The following is a 26,006-nucleotide window of genomic DNA, read 5'->3' as shown; positions in this document are numbered from 1 at the left end:
GTCTGTTCTTATCAAAATTCTCTAATGTCTTAAAAATGGCAACTTAGGTCTGTTCTCAAAATACTTTCTTCCAAGTCTCTCTGTCAGTCTCCTTCCGCCCTCCCCTTCGCTTCATCTCGTCGTCTTTTATCTTGTCCTCCAGGCCAGCTGCAATTAAGTGGCTTAAGCAGCCACACCTGGATGCGTTGTGCGGCATGCTGGGAAGTGTAGTCTTTGGGCTGGCGGCCATTTTGACTTGATTCTTCAGCTCTGGAAAATGAATGTAATGGCCCTCCACTACCTGTCCCCGCCTGATGTCACAGTATGTACAGTATGTATGTATGTATGTATGTATGTATGTACAGTATGTATGTATGTATGTATGTATTACATTTTTGCATTGGGAGAAAATACTTTTACTTTTTACTTGAGCATTTTTTTCTTAGATACTTGTAATCTTACTTAACTATCTTTTTGCACCTTTACTTTTACCAGAGTAAAAAAAAAAAAAAAGTCAGTACTTCATCCACTACTGTTGAAATTAAGCATCGTCAAATATTGTGAGAAGTTCATTTTGAGTGTGCAATTGTAAAGTACACAGAAATATGAACAAGAGCTGTTAATTAATTATACACGTTTTTGGTAAAGATTGCTTGAATATACAATTGTACAGTAGTGGTTCGTAAACAAATGCATCACGTCAATTGAAATGAAACTCTTCAATTGACTTGACCATTGTTCTTTGTCATAAATGTACTGTAGTGTGAGGAAATAGATGGGATTTTCCAAATAGCAGAGCATAGGTTAGAAAAATATCCAAAGTGGGTGAATTTGTGATTCATCCACCATTGTGCCATTAAAAAATGAGGAATTAAGACAGACCCAGACCACAGACCTTAATCTACTCTTTTCTGCACCTGTACCAATACTACATTTAGCTATGATTATGAATTAATCAGCTACACAAGGACATATGTATGATTAATACATTGTGTATCTTTTTGTACATCATTTAGCACTGTATCTTTTTTATCGCTTGATATTCTACAGTATACCATGTATACATCAAAATGGAATGTTACAATGAAAACTCACCCTGGCCCATCGATGATTTGATGTTTCCAGTTACGGCTGTCGATATTTGTTTCTGAAAAACATAAATAGTAAAAAGTCATTCAAATATTGTATGACAAAAAGCTTTTGGAATGTGTTCTTTTTTTATTATTTGTTCACTTTTAAAATACATGCGAATATCGTGGGTATTTTTGGCTGTTTTGGACTGTTGCCTTGTTTGTATCTGTGATCTTGTTGCCATCCATCGTGGCATGGTCAGTCTGTTGTCCCTTCTAAATTTTTCTGGAGTTTTTCTTTGCGTGTTGTTTAGAGGTGTTTAGATCAGCATTGCATTTTATATTTTTTACAGCGGAAGTTCCTGTTAAGTCACCACGCAAATATTTGTTGTCTTTTTCTTGTAGACACTAACTCTATAGTCCTACTCCTCGGTCATTTGTTAACCAATTGTCTTGATACTTGGTAGCTATTTACCATGGGCCCGTATCTATCAATCCTCGAGCCCGATTAAGAAAAAAAAAAATTATATCAGGGCTGATTAATTAACTGCAGACTTATTGTCACAGCCTTCAGCCTGTAGTGTGCTGTAGCCAGTGTTGTTAATAATGGTGTGAGAGAATAACAGCATTATATTTTTCACTAGTGAGCAATTTAATTACTTTTCACATCTTTGCAATGCTGTTACCGTTGCTGAGGATGTGAAGGGGCGAGTTACTATACAGTGTATCACAAAAGTGAGTACACCCCTCGCATTTCTGCAGATATTTAAGTATACAGTGGGGAGAACAAGTATTTGATATGTGTATAAAATACTTGTTCTCCCCACTGTGTCTTTTTATGGGACAACACTGACAAAATGACACTTTGACACAATGAAAGTAGTCTGTGTGCAGATTATATAATAGAGTTAATGTATTTTCCCCTCAAAATAACTCAAAATATAGCCATTAATATCTAAACTCCTGGCAACAAAAGTGAGTACACCCCATAGAAACTACGTGCATCCCTAAATGTCCAAATTGAGTACTGCTTGTCATTTTCCCTCCAAAATGTCATGTGACTCGTTACAGGAGTGCTGTCAACATTGCTGCAGAGATTGAAGAGGTGGGGGGGGGATCAGCCTGTTAGTGCTTAGACCATACGCTGCACTCTACATCAAATTGGTGTGCATGGCTGTCACACTGTACTGTCTTCATATAAATATACTCTGAAGACGTTACACAAGAAAGCCCGCAAACAGTTTGCTGAAGACACGTCAACAATGCACATGGATTACTGAAACCATGTCCTATGGTCTGATGAGACATGCGGGATTTCCTGTGTACTGTCTTCAGAAGAGGCTTCCTCCTGGGGTGACGGCCGTGCAATGAAACGGGGATGGCGTGGCTCAGTGGTAGAGTAGTTGTCCCCCAACTCAGAGGTTGTGGGTTCGATTCTGTGCCCTGATGAACTCGCCTAAGTATCCTTGAGCAAGACACTGAACCCCACATTGCTCCTGGTGCTGTGTCACCAGTCGGGAAATGACGATGTAGTGTAAAGTGCTTTGAGCGCCTTAAGGTGGAAAAGCGCTATATAAGTATAACATGAAATCATTATCATTTTACACAAAACTCCAAAAATTGGCCGGAGAAAAGTTAGGCAGCCTAATACTCAGTACCACAACCTTTAGACAAAATAAAGGCGAACAACCGTCAACCACCAATGAGTTTCTTACAGTGCTTTGCTGGAATTTTAGACCATTCTTCTTTGGTCAACTGCTCCAGGATTTCTCAGGATCTCTGAGACTTGAAGGGTGCCTTCTCCAAACTGCCATTATCAGATCTCTCCACTGGTGATTTTTGGTATTCGGGTTTGGACTCATTGCTGGCCGTTTTAGAAGTCTCCAATGCTTTCTCTCAAACCATTTTCAAGTGCTGGTTGGATCACTCTCCCACTGGAAGACCCATGACCTCTGAGGAAGACCCAGCTTTCTCACACTGGGCCTAACATTATGCTACAAAATTTTTTGGTAGTCTTCAGACTTCATACTGCCATGCACACAGTCAAGCAGTCCAGTGCCAGAGGCAGCAAAGCAACCCCAAAACATCAGGAACCTCCGCCACGTTTGACTGTGAGGACCGTGTTCTTTTCTTTGAAGACCTCGTTTTTTCCTGTAAACTCATCTGACCAGAGAACATTCTTCCAAAACGTTTTTGGCTTTCTCAGGTAAGTTTTGGCAAACTCCAGCCTGGCTTTATTTTCAGAAGCGGGATCTTCCTGGGTATCCTACCATAGAGTCCCTTTTCATTCAGACGCCGACTGATAGTACGGGTTGACACTGTTGTACCCTCGGACTGCAGGACAGCTTGAACTTGTTTGGATGTTAGTCGAGGTTCTTTATCCACCATCCGCACAATCTTTCGTTGAAATCTCTCGTCAATTTTTCTTTTCCGTCCACATCTAGGGAGGTTAGCCACAGTGCCATGGGCTTTACACTTATTGATGACACTGCGCACGGTAGACACAGGAACACTCAGGTCTTTGGAGATGGACTTGTAGCCTTGAGATTGATCATGCTTCCTCACAATTTTGCTTATCAAGTCCTCAGACAGTTCTTTGGTCTTCTTTCTTTTCCCAATGCTCAATGTGGTACACACAAGGACACTGGACAGAGGTTGAGTCAACTTTAATACATTTTAACTGGTGGCAGGTGTGATTTAGTTATTGCCACCACCTGTTATGTGCCACAGGTAAATAACAGGTTTTGGAAATTATACAAATTAGAGAAGCATCACATGGTTTTTCAAAGGGTGCCAATACTTTTGTCCGGCCAACTTTTGGGTAATATAATAATGATTTAATTTTTTTTTTCCCATTCTCTTTTGTGCTTTTTCATTGCAAGCAAAAAGATATTACTACCAAAGCATTTGTAATTGCAATCAAACTCTGGGAGTAATTGAGCATTATCTGACAGAATTGCAGGGGTGCCAATACTGTTGGCCAGCCGTGTAATATAAACATCTTTGATGTGAAAAAGGTATTATTAATATTATTATTCTAAATTATACAATGTATTATGCAATAACATGCAGAACATGAAAAGTAATGTCAGTTACATTGCTGGGTAATTAATTACAATTAGGTAATTCAATTAATTTTGGGGAGAAGTAATTTGTCATTAACTAATTACTTATTTAAAGTAAGATTATCAACACTGGCTGTAGGGCACTTGTGCTTCTTTAATATGTACAGTACTTATTATTAGGGGTGTCAAACGATTAAAAATTTTAATCAAGTTAATCATAGCTTAAAGATTAATTAATCGTAATTAGTCGCAATTAATCGCAATTCAAACCATCTATAAAATATGCCATATTTTTCTGTAAATTAATGTTGGAATGGAAAGATAAGACACAAGATGGATATATACATTCAACATATGGTACATAAGTACTGTATTTGTTTATTATAACAATAAATCAACAAGATGACATTACCATTATTAACATTCTGTTAAAGTGATCCATGGATAGAAAGACTTTAAAGAAAGTTCTTTAAAGGTAAATATTAGAACAAGTTATAGAAATTTTATATTAAAACCCCTCTTAATGTTTTTGTTTTAATAAAATTTGTAAAATTTTCAATCAAAAAATAAACTAGTAGCCTGCCATTGTTGATGTCAATAATTACGTACACAATGCTCATGGGTGCTTAAGCCTATAAAATCAGTCGCACCCAAGCGCCAGCAGAGGGCGACAAAACTCCGTAAAACACAACAAGTACACATTTCACTGTCCTGTCGTTTTAATCTGTTTGAGAGGGACATTTGTGCGTTACTTGCGTCAAATATTTTAACGTGATTAAATTACCGCCCGTTAACGCGATAATTTTGACAGCCCTACTTATTATATTTAATGTCAGTTATTTAAATTTTCCCCTCAACTTTTTTTCTGTGAAGCCATATGGGAGCTTTTGATGATGTAGCTCTGTACAAATAGTTTTTAAAATATTCAAGTCAGGTCTAAATTTACAGAAATATTTGTTTATATAGTAAAGAAAGTATTTTACAGCTTTGGATTCCAAATTTTTTTTTATTGTCACTGGGCAGCTCACCGTGAAATTGTTTTTAATCTTAGGAGGTGCAAAGAATTTAAACACTTTTTATTGTCATTGGACAGGGCACCGTGAAATTGTTTTCTATCTTAGGAGGTACAAATGATTCACCGACTTTTTATTGTCACTGGACCAGGAACCATAATTTTTTTTTTATTGCTTGCTTTTATATATTTTTTAACAAATATTTTCAAGCATTCTTTTCTCTTTCTTTAATATGTTGGTCTCAGGACAAATCATAGTAATTATGTAACTACATGTTTTCTTATTTTGAATGTGGATATGTTATAATCCTATAGCATTTAACCAGTGATAATAATAGTGAATTCATTAGTCATAGCTGCATAAACACAAAAGAGAATCAATTGCTGATGTTGAAAGAAACATTCAGGAATCCCAACACAGATTTTTTTTGTTTGTTTTATAATATTTATTTATAATATTTCCTATAATGTCCTGTTAACTGCGTAGGATCGTTCCCTTATTCTGGTAATGATAATCAGCTATATTTTGAGGGGGTTGATATTTTATGACCTTAAGCCTAAGCCCTTTCACAATGCTGCTTCTCTCAAAGATATGCTGATCTATAAACCATGTTTGGACAGTATGTTCGCGCTGTCTGCTCTAAGAGCTCCCAGCTATTCTCCCCTGACAGGTCGGCGTTGCACCACAATATCATAAAATGTACTCATGTTGAAAAAATACACCCGCTTCCAAAAGCAAAGACGCTCCAGCATCTGGGAAGCTGCAGCTGCTTCATTCAGATTCAATTTGTTCACTCTCAAAGCACACACAGAACTATTCCCCAAGCCCCGACTTTACCAAGTATCGCTCCTCTCCAAGATGAATGTGTTATCAATTCAGGAGTCGGTCGGGGTGATTTGATTTAGCTGGCACACTATTTGATTTGTTTCCCAGCAGAAACCATCACTCTCTCACCCAGCTCTACCTGAATTATTAATCCAGTGCCTCCAACACTGAATTTGAAGCAGCCGAGCTGTATTGATGTATTAGTGTAAATAAGGTACAATTATAGGATTCCCATAACTATTGGAAAATACTTTGTTTGTCACGGTGACCATCTATGAACTACAAATGTTTATGCTCTGAAAATACAAGGCTTGAAAATTAAGACCATTTACAGTGAAGAAAATAAGTGTTTGAACACCCTGCTATTTTGCAATTTCTCCCACTTAGAAATCACGGAGGGGTCTCAAATTTTCATCGTAGGTGCATCTCCACTGTGAGAGAGATCATCTAAAAAGAAATATCCAGAAATCCCAATGTATGATTTTTTAACAATTTATTTGTTTCATACAGCTGTAAACAGGGGTTCCGGTATAAGATTCAGAGCTGGAATGCAGTTCCGGTATAAGATTTAGGGCAGGAACGCTGTTCTGGTATACGGTGCTTTGATTCCGAAAATATGACGACAACTGTCAAAACACTATGTAAAAAAAGAAAAATACAAAGCATAATAAAGTCCTGTGTATGGTAATCCGTTTCCACCGATATTTATTATTTATTTTATTCCACGGATGGCATGGAGGTTTCTCCAGCTGCTGCAGTTCTCTGAGTCTGACGAATCCACGAGGCAAAGCAAAACGCCTGGACTCATTTATTCATTCAATCGGCTGACATACTGACATGTGATCACCAGAGATAGTTAGCTGTGATTGGTTCAGATGTGCAATTTTTCTGAAACAGCAAAAAAATAAAAAATAAAAATAAATAGGGCAATGCAACAGAAAATGGATCAAATCTTTAAGAGCAAGGAAAGAGCTAAGGTGGCTTATTTATCATATTTCTTTTTATTTGCTTTGATGGGGAGGTTCAGAACATCTTAGCTGTCAATGTGCACTTTGGGTTTATATTTGTTAATTTGTGTTAGGCTACCTATTCATTTCCTTATGATTTAAAAAAAGTAAATGTTTGCGCTATCTTCAAAATATATTCCATTTCACTCTGCATAATATAAGTCATTTTTACTTATTTTTTCTGAATGTATGTTACTTATATCTTTATTATTAAAAAACACAACAAAAAGTAAATGTTTACATTATCTTCAATTTTGTCTCTGGTGTCTTTGGACAGCTCTTTGGTCTTGACCATGTAACAAGTTTGAGTCTTACTGATTGTATGGGGTGGACAGGTGTGTTTATGCTGCTATCGACCTCAAACAAGTGCACCTGATTTAGGATAAAACATGGAGTGGAGGTGGACTTTTAATAGGTGGACTAACAGGTCTTTCAGGGTCAGAATTCGAGCTGATAGACAGGTGTTCAAACACTTATTTTCAGCTGTATCACACAAATAAATTGTTAAAAAAATCATACATTGTGATTTCTGGATTTTTCTCTTTAGATTATCTCTCTCACAGTGGACATGCACGTACGATTACGATTTCAGACTCCTCCATGATTTCTAAGTGGGAGAACTTGCAAAATAGCAGGGTGTTCAAATACTTTTTTTCTTCACTGTATTTGTGGTCTTCATGAGTATTTCCATGCAGCAAAAGCAGGGTTGAAAGTGGCTAGATTTTTTCGCCACACAGCCGATTTTTTTTCAAACCTCCTAAAACTACCAAAATGCAAAGAAAACTGCTTTTGGCTAAGTTAGCGTTAGGCTACTGTATTACACTTACTGGAACAAGGCATAAACGAGAAAGACTTTCATTCAAAATTGCAGTTTTACAATGATGTGTAAACTAACAGTTCCAGTTACTCCACTAAACCCAACCCTTGTTTCCTAATATTATTTTCCCTCTCACCTAAGGGCAAAACCTAAATTTGAACTACTCTAGAACCAGAGGTGGGTAATAACGCGTTGCATTTACTACGTTACACTTACTTGAGTAACTTTTTGAGAAAAATGTACTGCTAAAAATACAGGTTTACATCGCCAAATAGCTCGACTATCTGCCTTGACCTTCAAATACGTACACTTTTTGTTATTTCAGATGCAAATGGGCAGGCCCCTATGCTAACCCATGAAGTGGCTCACAAGAAAGTAGAATTTTACGAGCATCTTATGATCTCTGCTGTGCCCTTGCTTGAGAGAAGAAGCTTATAGATGCACTGTTATTTTTTCCAAATAATGTCAGAAAGAAGACAAAACAATATAGAAAGGCATATATCAAGTAAAATGAACCAATAAATGGGAACAAATATCTCTGCACACCGTACCAGATTGTCCCGACCAACTTTTACCCCTGAGTGAAAGTGCCATACAGTCAGAGGCTGCGCTAGACATTTTCATTGTCTGTCATTTTGACTGACAGGGTCATAAAAATCCGGTCATAATCTATTTTTACCCGTCACTTAAATTTTTAAAATGATAATGATGACATATTCAATAGTATTTAGTTTTCATTCATTTTTAATTAATATTGTAACGCTTGCTTAGCGGCGAAAAATTAGACACGGAAGTCGTGGTATTTTTCGCCCTCTTTTTACTCTGCTTACTGCCAACAACACCAACAAAACAACAACTCCGCCCCCAAAGAAAAAGAGGCAACTATATAGACCCCAATCACCAACGTCACACAATGATCTTTAATTGTGGTTGTCAGCCCAAAATCTTCTAAATATATATTAAATGCATCTTACCAGATATAAAATGACTACTACATAGTCTGTGGTGATCGTTTGGTGCCCAGATTTCTTGTCGAATTACAGCAGTCCATCTCGCTCTCCTCTTCGGGTCTCTCAGAATACGGTAGAACTTCAAGTCTCTCCGTCTATCTTCTCTGTTACTGCAACCAACCGCCACACACGCCTTCACCATTTTGATTATTAATGTTAACGAGCAGAAAAACACGCCGTAACAGGAGGCATGTACGTAGCGGTAATGTGTAAACACGACGAGCTGACACACAATATGGTGGCTCCAGTCAGGGGGGGCGGAGTTGTGACGTCATGTGATTGGGGTCTATACACAGGCGGCAATCTAGTCGACCAACTGGATGACGCGCTGGCACACCGGGTGCACCAATAAGAACCTCGCGTTGATGTGTCAATCACGGTGCCACCGCCATACCCCGGTGACACTACAATATTCTGAAAGAATAGCCAACGACGTCATGCATTAAGAGAGACAATAGCTAATTAATATGCTCACTCGCCACCCTGTAGTCTGGGGTGTGAATTGCAACCTGTCAAAATGACGGATCGACTTCAGTTTTTTCGGTCACCGTTTTAAAAAACCGGTCAACGACGGAAAATATTCGGTTAACGCGACCCCTGCATACAGTGGTATAAAAAAAAGTATATGAACCTCTCAGAATTTCTCACATTTTTGCATAAAATCACCATCAAATGTGAGCTGATCTTTGTCAAAATCACACAGATGTAAAAACTGTGTCTGCATTAACTAAAACCACCTAAACATGTATAGTTTTTCATATTTTAATGAGGATAGCATGCAAACAATGAAAAATAATTAAGTGAACCCTCTGCCTAAGGGGACTTAAAGAGCAATTGACACCAATTGTTACCAAACAATTTAAGTTAGGTGTGTGCCCAATAACTGATGAATGGTTTATAGCTGCCCTGCCCACTATAAAACACACACCTAGTAAGAATCGTTTTGATGAGAAGCATTGTCTGATGTGCATCATGGCTCGGTCAAAAGAGCTGTCTGAAGACCTGCGATGAAGGATTGTTGATTTGTATAAATCTGAGAAAGGATACAAAACCATCTCTAAAAGTCTGGATATTCATCAATCGACAGTCAGAGAAGTTGTCTACAAATGGAGAGAGTTTGACACTGTTGCTTCTCTCCTAAGGTGTGGGCGTCCACCAAAGATGACGCCAAGAGCTCAGCGCAGAATACTCAGAGAACCGTAGAATGTCTGCTAAAGACTCTGTACACACATAAACTATATGTAAAACTATTGCCAAGACAGGTGTTCATGGGAGGAGTCCACGGAGGAAATTTAGGAGTAACACATGTCATGTGTGTAGGAAAAATGGAACAGCTCACTAACATCAACACCTCATCCCCACCATGAAGCGTAGTGGAGGGAGCATCATGATATGGGACTGCTTTGCTCCAATAGGGCCTGGACAACTTACAATCATTAATGGAAGAATGAATTCAAAAGTTTATCAGGATGTTTTGCAGGGAAAACATTTTCCATCTGTCAGACAGTCGAAGCTAAAAAGAGGATGGATGCTGCAACATGACAATTATCCAAAACGCAGAAGTAAATCAACCTCAGAATGGTTTCAGAAGAACACAATGCACGTTCTGGAGTGGCCAAGTCAAAATTCCAGGCTTGAACCCCATTGAGATGCTGTGGCATGAGCTAAAGACAGCAATTCATACCAGACATTCCAGGAATCTGACTGAACTACAGCAGTTTAGTAGAGAGAATGGGCCAAGATTAGTCCTGATCGATGTGCCAGACTGATCTGCAGCTCCAGCAAGTTGAAGTTATTGTTGCCAACAGAGGGGCCACAAAATATTAAATGTGAAGGTCCGCGTACTTATTTTTCCCCCTTCTGTCATTGTTTGCATACTATCCTCATGAAAATATGAAAAGTTTGGGTGGTTTTAGTTAAAGCAGACACTGTTTTTTTCATCTGTGGGGTTTTGACAAAGATCAGATCACATTTGATGGTGATTTTATGCAGAAATGTGAGCAATTCCAAAAGGTTCAGATATTTTTCATACCATTGTATAGGGCACACAGCATTATAAGGCACAGTAGTACTAGTAGTGGTTGGGGATATGTTATGCATCCTCTAGATGGAGCTGCGCTTAAGGGAATGTCCTGGCATTGTTAACCAAAATATAAGGCGCATCGGATTATTAGGCACACTGTTGGCTTTTGTGATAATTGAAGGTTTTTAGGTGCGCATAATAGTGCAGAAAATACGATAATCATTTAAATCATTATAAAACTGCATTAACTGTTTATCATTTGTTTGATGATCTTAAACTTGAAAATGGGAAAAGAATATGGATGTTCAATGCAAAAAAAAAAAAGAATTTCAAGAATAATTTTTCACTGCACTGTTCATAACCTCTGTGTCGTGTCATCAAGGAATGAGCATTGTAAGTGATGATGAGACTAATAAGGGCAGGCTTATTAGGTAGAGTCATCTCGCTAATGAGTCATGATTTTTCGAGTATGGCCTAGAGATCAAACGCCAGCATCATAAGTGGAAGTCATCAGCAAGGCTGAGGAAAGCGAGACAGGCAAAGTCATGTTGATCGCATTCTCCAACATGATGCTGGATTGTGCATTCTGGCCACAGCGCCAGACAATCAACCAGAAAGCCTACAAAGTGATCCTGCCGTATTTTAAAAAAATCACTCAGGTCTTAAGACATACACTTAAAATTAAAATATTAAATAGCGGTAAACGATCGATACTTAAATATACATGATAATTAATAAGTAATGGTGAGGATGATTTTTTTTTCTTTTCTTTTGATTTGTTTGTTTTTTTTTTCGTTTTTTTTTTTTGGACTGCATAGAGATTATCGAATAACTGCTTAGGTCTTAGAGGGTGATTTGAAATGGAAGATTTGGTCAGGATAAGCCTCTCAGGCAGGTCGTTCTGAACTGTTTGTTTTTTAATCTTTATTTTGGAACAACCAATTGGGACCTAAACATAATAAATCTAGATTAGGACACATTTGGGTTTAGAAAAGGTTAAAACAATGTGTGGCGTAATCAGATAATACTCAGGTGCACCACACTTACAGAACACTGCTAGCCAAAATATTAGAAGGATTGCATAAACAATTCACATTCATGAATATACATAAATGCCACGATGACGACAACGTAAATATTTCGTTGATGAACTATTTTTTTCATGAGCTAAAAAACGTGTCCTGGGAGACTATAACATGACGAAAAGAATGCCAGGTTTCGTCTGACGAGACGAGAACAAGACAAAAACGCGCGAAACACACGGTAAGATTTGTTTTCTTATCTTGGCTTTTTTTTTTTTTTTTTTTTTTTTTTTTAATGCAATGTTGCTTTGGCCGTTGAAGTTCTGTGCTGAGTGATCATCACACACTAAATGTAACTCGTAGCGTTAGCATAGCATTCATTTGCATTAGCATTAGCCTAATGATAATGGAGAGCGTCCTCTTAAACTCTCGGACATCTTTTTTTACATGACGTACGTGGCGTCCAGTTGGGTATTATTCATTAAAAATAATTTACCGTTTTCCTGCTGAGTGTGTATTATCACCAAGTTGGCGTTGTCCTTGTAGATGCTATAATACTAGTATGTGCTCAACTGTCAATTTACATTCGAAATTGTTGGAAACCTTTTATTCATTTATTTGTTTATTTATTTTTGGACTAAAACTTTTTAAATTTATAGACAAAAACATTTTTAGTAAACGTCTACTAAAACTAGACGACATTAGTCTGCTTTTTCGTCAACAAAAACTAGACGAAGACAAACACATTTTGAAATGACGAAAATATGACTAAGAAGTATTTTTGTCCAAAAGACTAAGACGAACATTAAAAGGGCTGCCAAAAACAACACTGATGGATGTCCAACAGTACACCAAAGTTTTTGATGATTTACTGCATCATATGGATATTCACGCTTGTGAAGTGTTTCAACAAGATTCTCCGTCTTGCCATAAGGCCAAGATGGTCATGAAGCGTTCCCTCCATCCATCCATCCATCCATCATCTGCCGCTTAATTTGGGGTTGGTTCACTGGGGCAGCAGCCTTAGCAGGGAAGCCCAGACTTCCCTCTCCCCAGCCACTTCAACCTGCTCCTCCGGCGGGATCCCGAGGCATTCCCAGGCCAGCCGAGAGACATAGTCTCTCCAGCATGTCCTGGGTGGTCCCCGGGGCCTCCTGCCGGTGGGACATGCCCGGAACACCTCTCCAGGGATGCGTCCAGGAGGTCCAGATGCCTGAGCCACCTCAACTGGCTCTTCTCAACGCGGAGGAGTAGCGGCTCGACACCGAGTCCCTCCCGGATGACCGAGCTTCTCACCCTATTATTTCAGCCGCTTGTATCCAGGATCTTGTCCTTTCAGTCACAACCCACAGCTCGTGACCATAGGTGAGGGTAGGAACGTATATGGACTGGTAAATCGAGAGCTTCGCCTTTCGGCTCAGCTCCTTCTTCACCACTACGAACCAGTGCAGAGTCTGCATCACTGCAAACGCTGCACCGATCCGCCTGTCGATCTCTCGCTCCCTCTTACCCTCACTCGTGAACAAGACCCCAAGATACTGGAACTCCACCACTTGGGGCAGGATCTCATCCCCAACCCCGAGAGGGCACGCCACCCTTTTACGACTGAGGACCATGGTCTCGGATTTGGAGGTGCTGATCTTCATCCCAACCGCTTCACACTCGGCTGCAAACCGCTCAAGTGAGAGTTGGAGGTCACGGCTTGATGAAGCCAACATCATCTGCAAAAGGCAGAGATGCAATGCTGAGGCCACCAAATCGGACCCCCTCAACACTTCGGCTGCGCCTAGAAATTCTGTCCATAAAAGAACAGAATCGGTGATAAAGGGCAGCTTTGGCTGAGTCCAACCCTCACTGGGAACGAATTTGACTTACTGCTGGCAAAGCAGACCAAACTCTGACACCGGTCGTACAGGGACCGAACAGCCCTTACCAAGGGGCTCAGTACCCCATACTCCCGGAGCACCCCCCAGAGAACTCCACGAGGCAAACGGTCAAACTCCTTCGCCAAATCTACAAAACACATGCAGAATGGTTGGCAAACTCCCATGGACCTTCGAGGACCGTGCCGAAGGTATAGAGCTGGTCCACTGTTCCATGGCCGGGACGAAAACCACACTGCTGCTCCTGAATCCAACCCTGGCTGAGGAGTGTGAGCTCTCTGTAATTGGAACACACCCTTCTTAAAAGAAGGAGTAGTTTCAGTAGAAAAAAATCATACGGACAAATAAAATGAAGGTGTCCAGTCTCCGTCAGTAACTTAGCTCATTTTGGATGAGCTAAAAGCTGTGAATAAGACTGCTGGGGTCGCGTAGCTCAGTGGGAGAGTAGTTGGCCCTCAACCCAGAGGTTGTGTGTTGGATTCTCTGCCCTGATTAACTCGTCTAAGTATCCTTGAGCAAGATACTGAACCCCACGTTGCTCCTGGTGCTGCATCACCAGTAAGTGGATGACGATGTGGTGCGAAGCGCCTTGAAAGGTGGAAAGCAACTATACAAGTAAAACACCATTCAATGCAGGGATCTCCAAACTGGTCCTCAAGGGCCACTATGGGTCCTGGTTTTTGTTCCTACCGATCGAGCACACACAGTTTAACCAATGAGGTTTCTGCTAAAACAAGCATATCCTGACTGCAATCAATTGATTAAACTTTTAAAACACCAGATTGGTGGAAAAGGTGTCGTTCTTGTTTTTTTTTTTTTTTTTAATGAAATCCCGCACCCACTGCGGCCCTATCTGGAATAGTTGGGAGACGCCTGGTTTAATGCAATTTTGACTAAAATTTGGCATGTGTAAATATCTGTCAGATTATATGGACCCCCCTTAAAGTGGACTCTGCAACATGACAAAGACCCAAAACAAACCAGTAAATCCACCAAGGACTGGCTGAAAAGAAATGGAGAGTCCTGGAATGGCTGATTCAAAGCCAATATCTTAATCACATTGAGATGCTGTGGGGTGACTTGAAACGGGCTGTATATGCAAGAAACAAACACCTCACTGTTCAAAGTATTCCACGTTGAGGAGTGGGGCAAACCTTCTTCAGACCAACGTCAAAGACTGGAAGATGGCAACAAAAAGTGTCTCAGTTTATTTCAGCCAAAGGGGGTAACACTAGCTATTAGGATATAGGGTGTTCTAACTTTTTCCTCAGTTAGAATATGCATTTTTGTTGCTAAATTTGGTTTAATGAGTAAAACGATGTTAATTTTTGTTGTTTACCAGCTATTAAATCACTTCCTTTTCCAGAGATAATGAAAAACAAGATCAGACATTGATATGTAAATATTTCTTAATAATGAACTGAATATTTGATTTGATTTTACTTATTTTTTTCTATGAGATGCCTGCAGTGGCTCTATCAGTTTCACCAATGAGATGTTGCAACAATAATCACATGACTCCAGGATACAAACCAGATATAAAAATGCAGTCACATGACCAGACACAAGCTTGCAGTCAGAACTCCTATGATCACGCCGGCCTGTTCAATCGCGTGGCGTCATTTAAGAACCGTAAAAATAAAGAATTTTTATATTGAGCGCTATCAACATAACTCGAAAGCGCAGATTCTTCTTCTCAGATTCTTTTAATTTTATGGTGGGAATTTTTTTTATCTCCACTAGATGGCATTCTTGCTGTCTGGATTAGTGATGTTTCATTTTTGTAGAATTTTTTTAGTCAGAATTTGATGATTTTTGTGTGTTTTTTAGTAAATTTTAGTAAATCTTAGTAAATCTTTAGTAAATCTAATATGTAGTAACGTATAGTACAGTACAATAATAACAGTTCATATGGAAGCGGCATGGAAAATGAATGAATGAATGGATGTGATGAAAATAAAAATACCAATGTTTTTAAAAATCTGACAATATAAGCAGTTACTCACAATGTTTCTCACTACTTGGGTATTCTTTTCACCGATTACCTTTTTTACTTGTACTTCACCGATTACTTTTTTACTTGTACTTGAATACATTTTTTGGATGACTGCTTTTACTTGAGGAGTATTGTTTTGAAATAATGCTACTCTATCCACCCCTGAAGATGAGCATTATCGATGAATAAATGTTTTTTGTGTTTTTTTTTTTTTTTTTTCTCAAAAAAATCCAACACGCCACCCCAATTGCAAGCATTCTTTTATTTTCACAGACAAGCAAATTGACTCTAAAACCGCATGTTTTACTATATTGATTGTTTACAATTTGAAGGATGGGATGTACAATGCCCTGCGTACTTACTGTCCAATGTTATGTGCAATTTGGATGAAGTGTTTGTTTTACTTGAGCCAGCCCAAAGTTGTATGGGCTTGAGGCAGTGAGCCTGACAAATGGATGTTATTACTTTACCTAATGATTGTGTTCTGCTGTACATTTGTCAAATTTCATTCTCGCTCCTATGTGATTTAGAATGTGAAAAGCCTGATAAATAGCACAATGTAGAATTTTTTTCACTGTTGAGAATCCACCATACCTAAACAATGACTGAGTGACTGAGTGGAAGGTGGTGTGGGGGACTATTTTTGTTTCTCCTGGTAGTTCATGCTCTCCGGAGAGACGCTATGTTGCACTCAGGATCTATTAACATTTAACTAGGAGACAGAAAAACTGGGTCAGAGACAGCTCATCCTGGCACCATTACAACCCTTCAGCAGCCTCTCCACCACCAGACTGGAAACAAGGATGACAGCGTGAGTGTCAGTCTCAGACTCCTCATGTTGGGCTGACTGAACAAGCATGTCGAGTTAGGAAGTACAAGAAATACTGTTCTGTGTATTTGTTTACATCATACAGTTTGGATCTTTGAAATATACAATAGTCCAAGAGCTTAGGTTTGCATAGGACTGGTAGGGACATAACACTACCAAATTTTCAGGATGCTCAAATTGTCCCCACCAACCTTTAAGGATCCTTATATGCATTATATAATGAGTTCAGTAATACAGATAGTTTAGATAATCTTCCCATATGTTGTAAGGATAGTATTGGCCCTACTATTCTTTTGTGAATTATTTTCATTATGTTCAAACTTACATTTACCCTTTTTCACTTGCCTAATGTGCGGGTCCATTAGCCCCCCCCCCACCCCCACCCCCCAAACGCACGTTTGATTAGCTGAGGACTTGATACACCCTCGACAACATCCCGCCTCCTCCAACCCCCTTGAAGAGGAGGGACATTAGAAGGTTTTCTTTCGGCCAACAGCAGCAGCACCAGCAGCCACTGTAAGTAATGTAAAAAGATGTCAATGTAGTGGAGGTGGGGAACACACCACAACTTTTGCTATTGGAAGTCCCACCTGCATCAGAGTTAGCATAACATTAAACTGTGAATTTGCTGACCTGCAAAACTCGAGTAGGAAGCTGCTTGGAGAGAAGTCTCCTTCTGTTTGTGTTTCCTACTGTTCACGTTAATTAAAGTGTGAGAAATGTAGTGAACTCTGCTGGAAACTATAGAACCAGAAAAACATGAGCAAGAAGTTCCTTGGAGAGAGACGGGTGCTGCATAACCTTATATGGTGCTTAAACAACAGAACATGCACAAAACACAATCATAATTAACAATGTACATAAAAAAATACATAGATAAATTTTGGGATGCCGAGAGCTATCCACACTAGTGTTGCGATCAATTGGCCGATTGTGATCAATGTAAGGAGCACCCTTGAGTTAGAATGTCAATTAATTAGGTTCATATTCATGAGAAATGTAGCCCTTAATCCCCTTCACCCAATCTGTTTGGACCACATATACGCCTTTGCAGTAGTCCCAGAATAGCATTTTGAAACGAGTAACATGCCCCATCAAGGTCAGACCAAAAAGTATAGGATGAAGATAATACAACTTGGTTGATAATATCCAAATAAATGGTTTATAGATGATCTTGAAAATTATCCTTAATGTATATACCATATTCATGCGCTATAAGGCACATCGGAGTATAAGGCGCACCTTTAATTAATGGTCTATTTTAAAACTTTTCATATAAATACAAGTTTCCTGAGCGAAACATGGGCAGCGCCATCTTTGATCATTTCTGCTCCAAACTTCATGTTTAGAAAGAACATGCAGTGCGGTTGAAGTAAGCAGTGTACTGACAAAGTTAAAACTGCAAAATCAAACCAGAGGACGCACGGAATCTCCAAAAATGGATTCAGCACGACGTAGATGAGACTCCGAGACTTTCTGTGCTGTGCATGAACTCGTTTAAGACCTATATAAACGGTTGGCTGTGGAACGTTTTGAACAGCGTCCAGCTTCAAGGTGCCAGTGTGGATCTACAGTACCTTGCAATATGCCTTAAATCGAAACCAGCTGCAGACAATAATGTCGCGATGATGGCAGATGGATGCGATATTTCCAAATTGTCGTTTTTGAGGGATTTTGATGAGTAATGTTACTCCAGCTCCACTGTTGTTTTGAAAGGAGAAAGTGCAAAACGGAAGTCGCGAGCAGAAATGCGGAAGTACATCGGAAACTTGTCTATAAGCTGCAATCAATTTTAAGGTGTAGTAAGTGTAGTGGTTAAGAAATCAATCCAGTCCGTTTTAATACATTATAAAGAGACTGAGAAACTTTAAAGATTGGGAATTTTGTCAAAAGTCTTACAAGGTTCTGAAATCCACGGGTCACGTGGAAGTCTGACAATCTGACATTCAATGGATCATTGGCTAGGCCTTAAATAGGTAGTAGGTTGTGGCTGGCAAACTGTGGTTGACAGACTAGCTGACAAACCAATTAGATGTCACAGTGACAGTGGCGCAGTTGGTCGAGAAGGGCGTCGTTTGAACAAAGGCTAAGCAGTTCAAGTGTGGCTCCCGAAAGTAGTGTGACAATAAGTAGTTGGTGATGGTCGGAAGGGCCGATGGCTGCTTCATTTCTGTCAGTCTGCCCCAGAACAGTTTATAGTCCCACCACCTAGTGTGGAGTGACTGAATTATGAAATGTAAAGCATTGTTGAATGTCCTGTAAAGTTCTATACAATTACTTTTCATTATTAAATCTACACCAGTGCAAATCTACGCCATTCAAAAATGTGTTTGGAATTGGCTCTCTATTATTTTTATGAATCATTTGCTCCTGGTTATATGTCCTTTGCCTTACATTTAGAAAACCCAACAGACCCAAATGACAGTTTAGGTGGATTACAGATTATTTCTTTGTTGTCTCTGTTCATTGTTTGAAGTCGGATTAAGGTCGGTCAACAGAGCAAATCAGAGAATGACAGATTAAAATGTTTTCTTTAATCAAATACATAAAAAAAAAAAAAAAACATTAAACCAGCACAAACTTTCAATACATTCTGATAACCATGTACCACTGTAATCGTTTCTTAAATTATCTCTTTAGTTTCAGACCACTGTGATTTTATCAACGTTTAGTCAGCAAAATAGAGGGCGAAGGAAAAATCCATCGGCTGACACTTTTCCCAATCTCATTTGATTGTCCTTTTCACACTGATCAGCAACTTCTAACACTCTTATCTGGTTAATTTAATATATAGGGCTCAAGTCTACTTTGGATGATGAAACAAACTGTAGGCAACACTCTCATCATAATTAAACTACGTGGCAAGTAAACATTCCAGGGGCCACTCAAATGTTGATGCGTTGATTGAAGGGTAACGTAGGGAAAACAGGGCTTTAAAGTAATTGGATTTTCAAAATCATTTTATAAAGATGAGACAACAGTAATGTAACAAGATCACATGATGTCTTCCTGCGAGTATCAGTTCAATTAATTGATAAATACACAGTAGGGGGAAAATAATAATTATTATGTATAACACCATGGCTATTTGACTAAACTAAAAAGTACAGTATTTTAGTGAAATATAAAATTGTTCTTTGAAAAATATATGCTGTAAATATCCTATTGAGCATCTTTGAAAGGAGTTATAACATCCTGAAGTACTGAAACAAATATTGCCTTTCAACGTCCACAAGCTAATGTAAGGTTTTCCCTCTTTAGGCATCAAACTCATATTAATCAACCATTAGCTTAACAATTAGATATCAGAATTTCTTTTGACTGGACTCATCTGATGACACGTAGTGATTTGAGAAGAAGAAGAAAACAGTAACTCCTGCATGTACTTGTAAACAGGTCATTCCAAATGTCTAGAAAACAAAACTTAACAAAAAAATAAAATAACAACCAGAAAACCCCTGAATTAATCACCTTAATCCAAATATTAACTGAAGGTAGACATGACCATTGTTGTCAGTCACACAAGGACTATCACTAATACAACAGCAAAAAAGAAAATCTGTTCCGTATATTATGTACCATCTATCCAAATTTCTTTTGTGGAATAAAGACTTGCTCTTTACTTCTTTACTTTGTTTGCTTGGTCTTGTTGTCTGCTACAACAAAAGTAAGCACACATTTGCACATGATGGCTAAAGTAAGTGGCTAAAATTATACAAAATTCACTAATGGATGATAACCTTGGCGGCTAATGTTTTATGACGATCTCTACTACATGACAATTTATGAAAAGCCTAAAACAGTGATGCAGGGCTCTGCCAGGGATTTTGGGCCCCATGAAAAGATATCAGTTTGGGCCCCACCACCAGTGCCGGGACACACACACACATTTAGAGTATCAACTACGTAATTCCCATAATTCATTCTGATGAATCTTTAAAACTCTAATTTGTGCATTTTCTGCATTAATTTAAGATGAAAATATATTTAGTATGTAAACATACAGCGTATAGAGGAATACTGAATAGACGGATATCATCTATAAGAAATGTACTGAAGGCCATCTTTTACAATCTAAATATATTTTTATTAGAAATATTCTCAAAGCAAATACCATAATGAATGACTTAGAATAAATGTTTTGTTTGAATTAAACTATAGTACAGTATACATTACAGTATACTGTAAAAAGCTGTTTTAGTATGAAGAGATTGCTAAGGGTTTGCCTGCTGTACTGATTAAATGGAAGCTAAAAGTGGAGCAAACACTAGCTAGAAAACAATTACAGTATTTCATTATGGAGGAGGCTTAGCCTCATCTGGAAACTTGTGATCTCCACTATAGGCTACAGCTCCGAAGTGAGGTCCCTTGTTAACAAACTAAATTCAATTGATGACAAACAAAATTCAATAAATTCCTGCCAAACTGGATTCAAGCCGATTTTAAAAAAGAAAATTTCTTAAGTTTCATCATCTGCAAGATACCAAAAAAATCGTCATTATTTGCAATTCATGTTTTTGAATTGGTGAATGTCGCTCATTGAGGCCGGGAAAATCCCGTATTTCTTACGGAGTGAGCTGGGATCTCGCTTCGGAGCTAAGATAACAGGTTAATTTTCAGCACTACAATGACACAAGACACCATCCTTCCTTTGTTAAGTACTTTGTCACATCCTGTTGGCCTTTTCTACCACTCTCCTGTTTTGCTTTCTTTTCTTCCCTCTTTTGATTATCCGATTTTTGTTTTGAAAACATTTCTTTAGTACCGCACACTCCAAGTCATTGACTGGTGTAAATGTGCATCGCTGCTCCCGGTCTGATCAAAGGAAGGGCGGACCAAACCATTTAATAAAAATACAGGGGTTGGGGGGGTGGCTGGCAATACATATGCTCTCTGGGTGTGTACTTTTTGCCAGAAAAAAAAAACAACAAAAAGAAACCCTTCGTTTTTTTCCTATCAAAATTATAATGATTAGTATTTAAATTTGCAAACGATGACCTGATGTTCTAATTTTCTTTGTGGGCCCCCATCAGGGCATGGGCCCTTAGAATCAGTATCACTTTTCAGCCCTATACGGCGCCTCTGGAGTGATGGTCACAAAACTTAATCTACAAAAGTGTATCTACATTTGTAACTTGTATGTTTACACTTTGTTGTACATCGGCGGAAAATAAGGCTGAAGGCTGAAAATGTCATTGCAAGTAATTGACTTTCCAATATATGAACTTAAAATAAGACTTTGCCGGTATAATGTTGTCTATAAAAGTTGTAAAGCAATAAAACAAACAACAAAAATGAATGAAATGAACAAAAAAATATTTTTATAATGGGTCAAAATTATTTTTCAAACAGATGGTCATTTGCTTTGCTTAGCCCCCCCTCAAAAAAAAACATCGGAAGACAGAAGAAACAAGATGGATATACGTTTTGGTTCTTTTTCAAACCTAAACTTTCAAAAGCGACAACAACTACTGAGCGAGAACCAAGGGTAGAAGATATGGACCATGAAACACCGGAGAGCACTGCTGAAATGGTGAGCGGAATTTCAATTTGCCCCACTAAAGAAGTTAATTGTACAACAGAGCCACGGCCACCACCAGGTATACCATATTCAATGGACAACGATCTTGGCCAAAAGCATTAAGACAAAGACAAAAAATGATGGGAAACAAAAAACAACCCATACTGAAACCATACTACTGCTCATAAATGAGTCCACTTAAGTCCACCCATGCTTTGACGCTCACGCTTCTGAGAACAGCCTCTCACTTACACAATAAGTTGCCACACCACACTTGTGACTGTTTAATGATGATTGACACATTTGTGCCTTTGATAGTAGAGCTACCAACTTTCTCTGGCAAGATCAAAGCTACAAACCTGTCAATCATCGTTAACTTTAAGTACCAAATGCAAACTGGACAGTTTGGCCGCACTGCTTAGCAGGAGTGGAGGCGAGAGGATTTGGCACTGTACCAGCATAAAGCAGAAAAACATATATTTTTAATTAAAAACACGATTCTTTTCACCCGATTCCAATCCTCTGAAAAACGGCGCGAACATCCCGATTTCCGATCACATGATAGGATCGGGACATCCCTAAACAATGGCAAATTGCTATACCAAAAAATAAGGCTATAGGGTTTTCTTTGTCAGGACTTTAAATCTGCTTGATGATCATGAACTTCTTAATGTACTGATGACGATCCTGTTTACGGGTGATATAGAATTATAGGCTTTTGTTGAAAAGTAATCAATACCATGTCTATGATTATTTCACACATACACTGCTGGCCAAAAGTATTGGCACCCCTGCAATTCTATTTGATAATGCTCAATTTCTCCCAGAAAATAATTGCAATTACAAATGCTTTGGTAGTAATATCTTTATTTATTTTGCTTGCAATAAAAAAACACAAAAGAAAAAGAAAAAAATATTAAATCATTATTATTTTAACACAAAACTCCAAAAATGGGCCCGGACAAAAGTATTGGCACCCTCAGCCTAATACTTGGTAGCACAACCTTTAGACAAAATAACACTTCCAGTATCCATAAATGAGTTTCTTTTCTGCTGGCCACTTTAGAAGTCTCCAGTGTGTTCTCGCAAACCATTTTCTAATGCTTTTTGAAGTGTGTTTTGGGTCATTGTCCTGCTGGAAGACCTATGACCACGGAGGGAGACCCAGCTTTCTCACACTGGGCCCTACATTATGCTGCAAAATTTGTTGGTAGTCTTCAGACTTCATAATGCCATGCACACGGTCAAGCAGTCCAGTGACAGAGGCAGCAAAGCAACCCCAGAACATCTGCGAACCTCCACCATGTTTGATTGTGGGGACCGTGTTCTTTTCTTTGAAGGCCTCATTTTTTCCCCTGTAAACTCTATGTTGATGCCTTTTCCCAAAAAGCTCTACTTTTGTCACATCTGACCAGAGAACATTCTTCCGAAACGTTTTTGGCTTTCTCAGGTAAGTTTTGGCAAGCTCCAGCCTGACTTTTTTATGTCTCTTGGTCAAAAGTGGGGTCTTCCTGTGTATCCTACCATAGAGTCCCTTTTCATTCAGACGCCGACGGATAGTACGGGTTGACACTGTTGTACCCTTGGACTTCGGTACAGATTGAACTTGTTTGGATGTTAGTTGAGGTTCTTTATCCACTATCCGCACAATCTTTCGTTCAAATCGCTTGTCAATTTTTCTTTTCCATACACATCTAGGGAGGTTAGCCATAGAGCCATTGGCTTTACACTTATTGATATACTGCGCACGGTAGACACAGGAACACTCAGATCTTTGGAAATGGACTTGTAGCCTTGAGATTGCCCATGCTTCCTCACAATTTTGCTTCTCAAGTCCTCAGACAGTTCTTTGGTCTTTTTTCTTTTCTCCATGCTCAATGTGGTACACACAAGGACACAGGACAGAGGTCAATTTTAATCCATTTTAACTGGCTGCATGTGTGATTTAGTTATTGCCACCTCCTGTTATGTGCCACAGGTAAGTAACAGGTGCTGTTAATGACACAAATTAGAGAAGCATCACGTGATTTTTCAAAAGGTGCCAATACTTTTGTCCGGCCCATTTTTGGAGTTTTGTGCAAAATGACAATGATTTCATTTTTTCCCATTCTCTTTTGTGTTTATTCATTGCAAGCAAAATAAATGAAGGTATTACTACCAAAGCATTTGTGATTACAATCATTTTCTGGGAGAAATTGAGATTTATCTGACAGAATTGCAGGGGTCCCAATATTTTTAGCCAGCAGTGTAAGACATATTTTTTTCTATACTATGACATTTTCAAGCTCGTTGAAATGACTGATCATTTTGACATGATGAGATGAACCATGTGGCCAATGCTGCCTGTTTGCCATCCAGCCTGTTTTCACGCTGCATTTAGCACCAGTGCAGAATGTCAAAGTGGAGACTCGCTGAGCCATCCATTACCTGCAAGGATGGTCATGCACTTGCTATCACATTTACATTTGCCAGTTATTGCTGCTGGTCATTCCCTCAAAAGTTCGTCTTAATGCCACAGTTGGCATGTCACAATAACACAAGTCAGTTTGACAGACCAGGAAAAACTGCCATGGAAGGAGTAGTGTCATTAGACTAAACCACAAAATTAAAAACACAATTTAAAGCTTGAATTGGAAAGCTGCGTCTAATATTTCTGAATACAGTAATCTTGATATCCTCCACAGCTTTAAGAGTTTGGAACAATATACAGCAGATCTAAGATTTTTGTTACTTCATTTGACTAGAAGGTGTAAATATAAGGGACGTTTCTATAGTCCACTGCAAGCTATAGCCACTACAATAAATGCCTTTGATAGTGTCAATAATAATTACCACTGCCCATAATGGCTATCATAAAATTGCAGCTGAATCTAATGGCCAGTGCCTATTAGAGTCGTTTATTTTATATAGTATATATGTATTGCAATAAGAACAGCGCTTCACCAAATGTTGATCCAATTCATTCCCAAATGTCTCCTGCAAAAAAAATGGCAATATGAACTTAACTGAACACGCTGAATGAATAGCATAAAGTATTTCCGCGAGAAAAGGTCTACAAAAAAGTGAGTTTTCTTTTATTTCTTTAATTAATAATGAAACCTACCTCGCTCATGGCTGCGCAGTGTGCGTGGGCTGCTGTCCTCAATGTCTCGGATGAAGAATCCTCTTTGAGCGCTTCTCTCAGAGATGTTGCTTTTATAAAGGATGCTGTGTTTTTTTTCCCTCCTCCCCGTGATAATCCACTTGACCAATAAGCAAGTCTCCAGCTCCACGCTGTGGACCAATCTTCAATGTGCCACGTGCTTAAGTGACGCTTCTCGTTCGTGGGGTGGACTACACATTTAAGTAAGTCCTTATTTGAATTGTTTATGAATTAGTAGGCTATATACATATATACCCGGAGGTGGGTAGAGTAGCCAAAAATTTTACTCAAGTAAAAGTTGTCAGCCAAAAAACTATCAGTGTTACAGTTACAAATTACTTCTCCCAAAAAGTAATTTATTTTGCAACTCAGTTACCTCATTGTAAGAGTAATTACTTACTCAGCAAAGTAACTGATGGTACTTTTCATGTTCTACACATTATTACATGTTACATTCTATAACATCATTCACGTCAACATTCTATAACATTTCTTACATCAAAATGATTGAATTGAACTGATTTTTAGATTCCCCAAAAAACATAGGTCACACTTTCTACATTTCTTACAATTTCACTTATATAGGAGTGTAATGGTATACAAACTTGGCATATAAATCGTATGGTATATACTAGGGGTGTAACGGTAACAAAAAAAATGATTTTTTTTTTTTTTTTTTTTTTTTTTTTTCTTATGAACGGTTTTCAAAAGCTTTATTGGTGGATTTTCTCAAGTTAAAGCTAAAGTTAAAGTTAAAGCGCCACACAGAAATTAATAAATTTAATTGTGTAAGTAAGATCTGTA

At 38.6% G+C, this 26,006-nt stretch overlaps 1 protein-coding gene across 2 annotated transcripts in view; it reads right to left on the bottom strand.

Moving 5' to 3' along the window:
* The window catches only part of pcp4a (Purkinje cell protein 4a), a 41,271-nt gene extending 16,003 nt beyond the window's left edge, over positions 1–25,268 (bottom strand). Inside the window, exons 1-3 of one of the 2 annotated variants that reach the window (XM_057821350.1) lie at positions 25,164–25,213; positions 25,004–25,036; positions 1,075–1,126 (exon numbers count right to left, since the gene is read on the bottom strand). In XM_057821350.1, coding sequence (XP_057677333.1) covers positions 1,075–1,126; positions 25,004–25,036; positions 25,164–25,172 — 94 coding nt within the window. In that variant the 5' untranslated portion in view covers positions 25,173–25,213. Of the gene's footprint in view, positions 1–1,074; positions 1,127–25,003; positions 25,037–25,163 lie in introns of both variants that reach the window. The other variant, XM_057821351.1, reaches the window with a different exon arrangement.
* Between the last annotated feature and the right edge of the window lie 738 nt (positions 25,269–26,006).

Source organism: Corythoichthys intestinalis, chromosome 18 (genome assembly GCF_030265065.1).
Source record: "Corythoichthys intestinalis isolate RoL2023-P3 chromosome 18, ASM3026506v1, whole genome shotgun sequence".
Classification (NCBI taxonomy): domain Eukaryota; kingdom Metazoa; phylum Chordata; class Actinopteri; order Syngnathiformes; family Syngnathidae; genus Corythoichthys; species Corythoichthys intestinalis.
The sequence above is the reverse complement of the archived record's forward strand: the minus strand, read 5'-3'. Positions and strand labels throughout refer to the sequence as shown.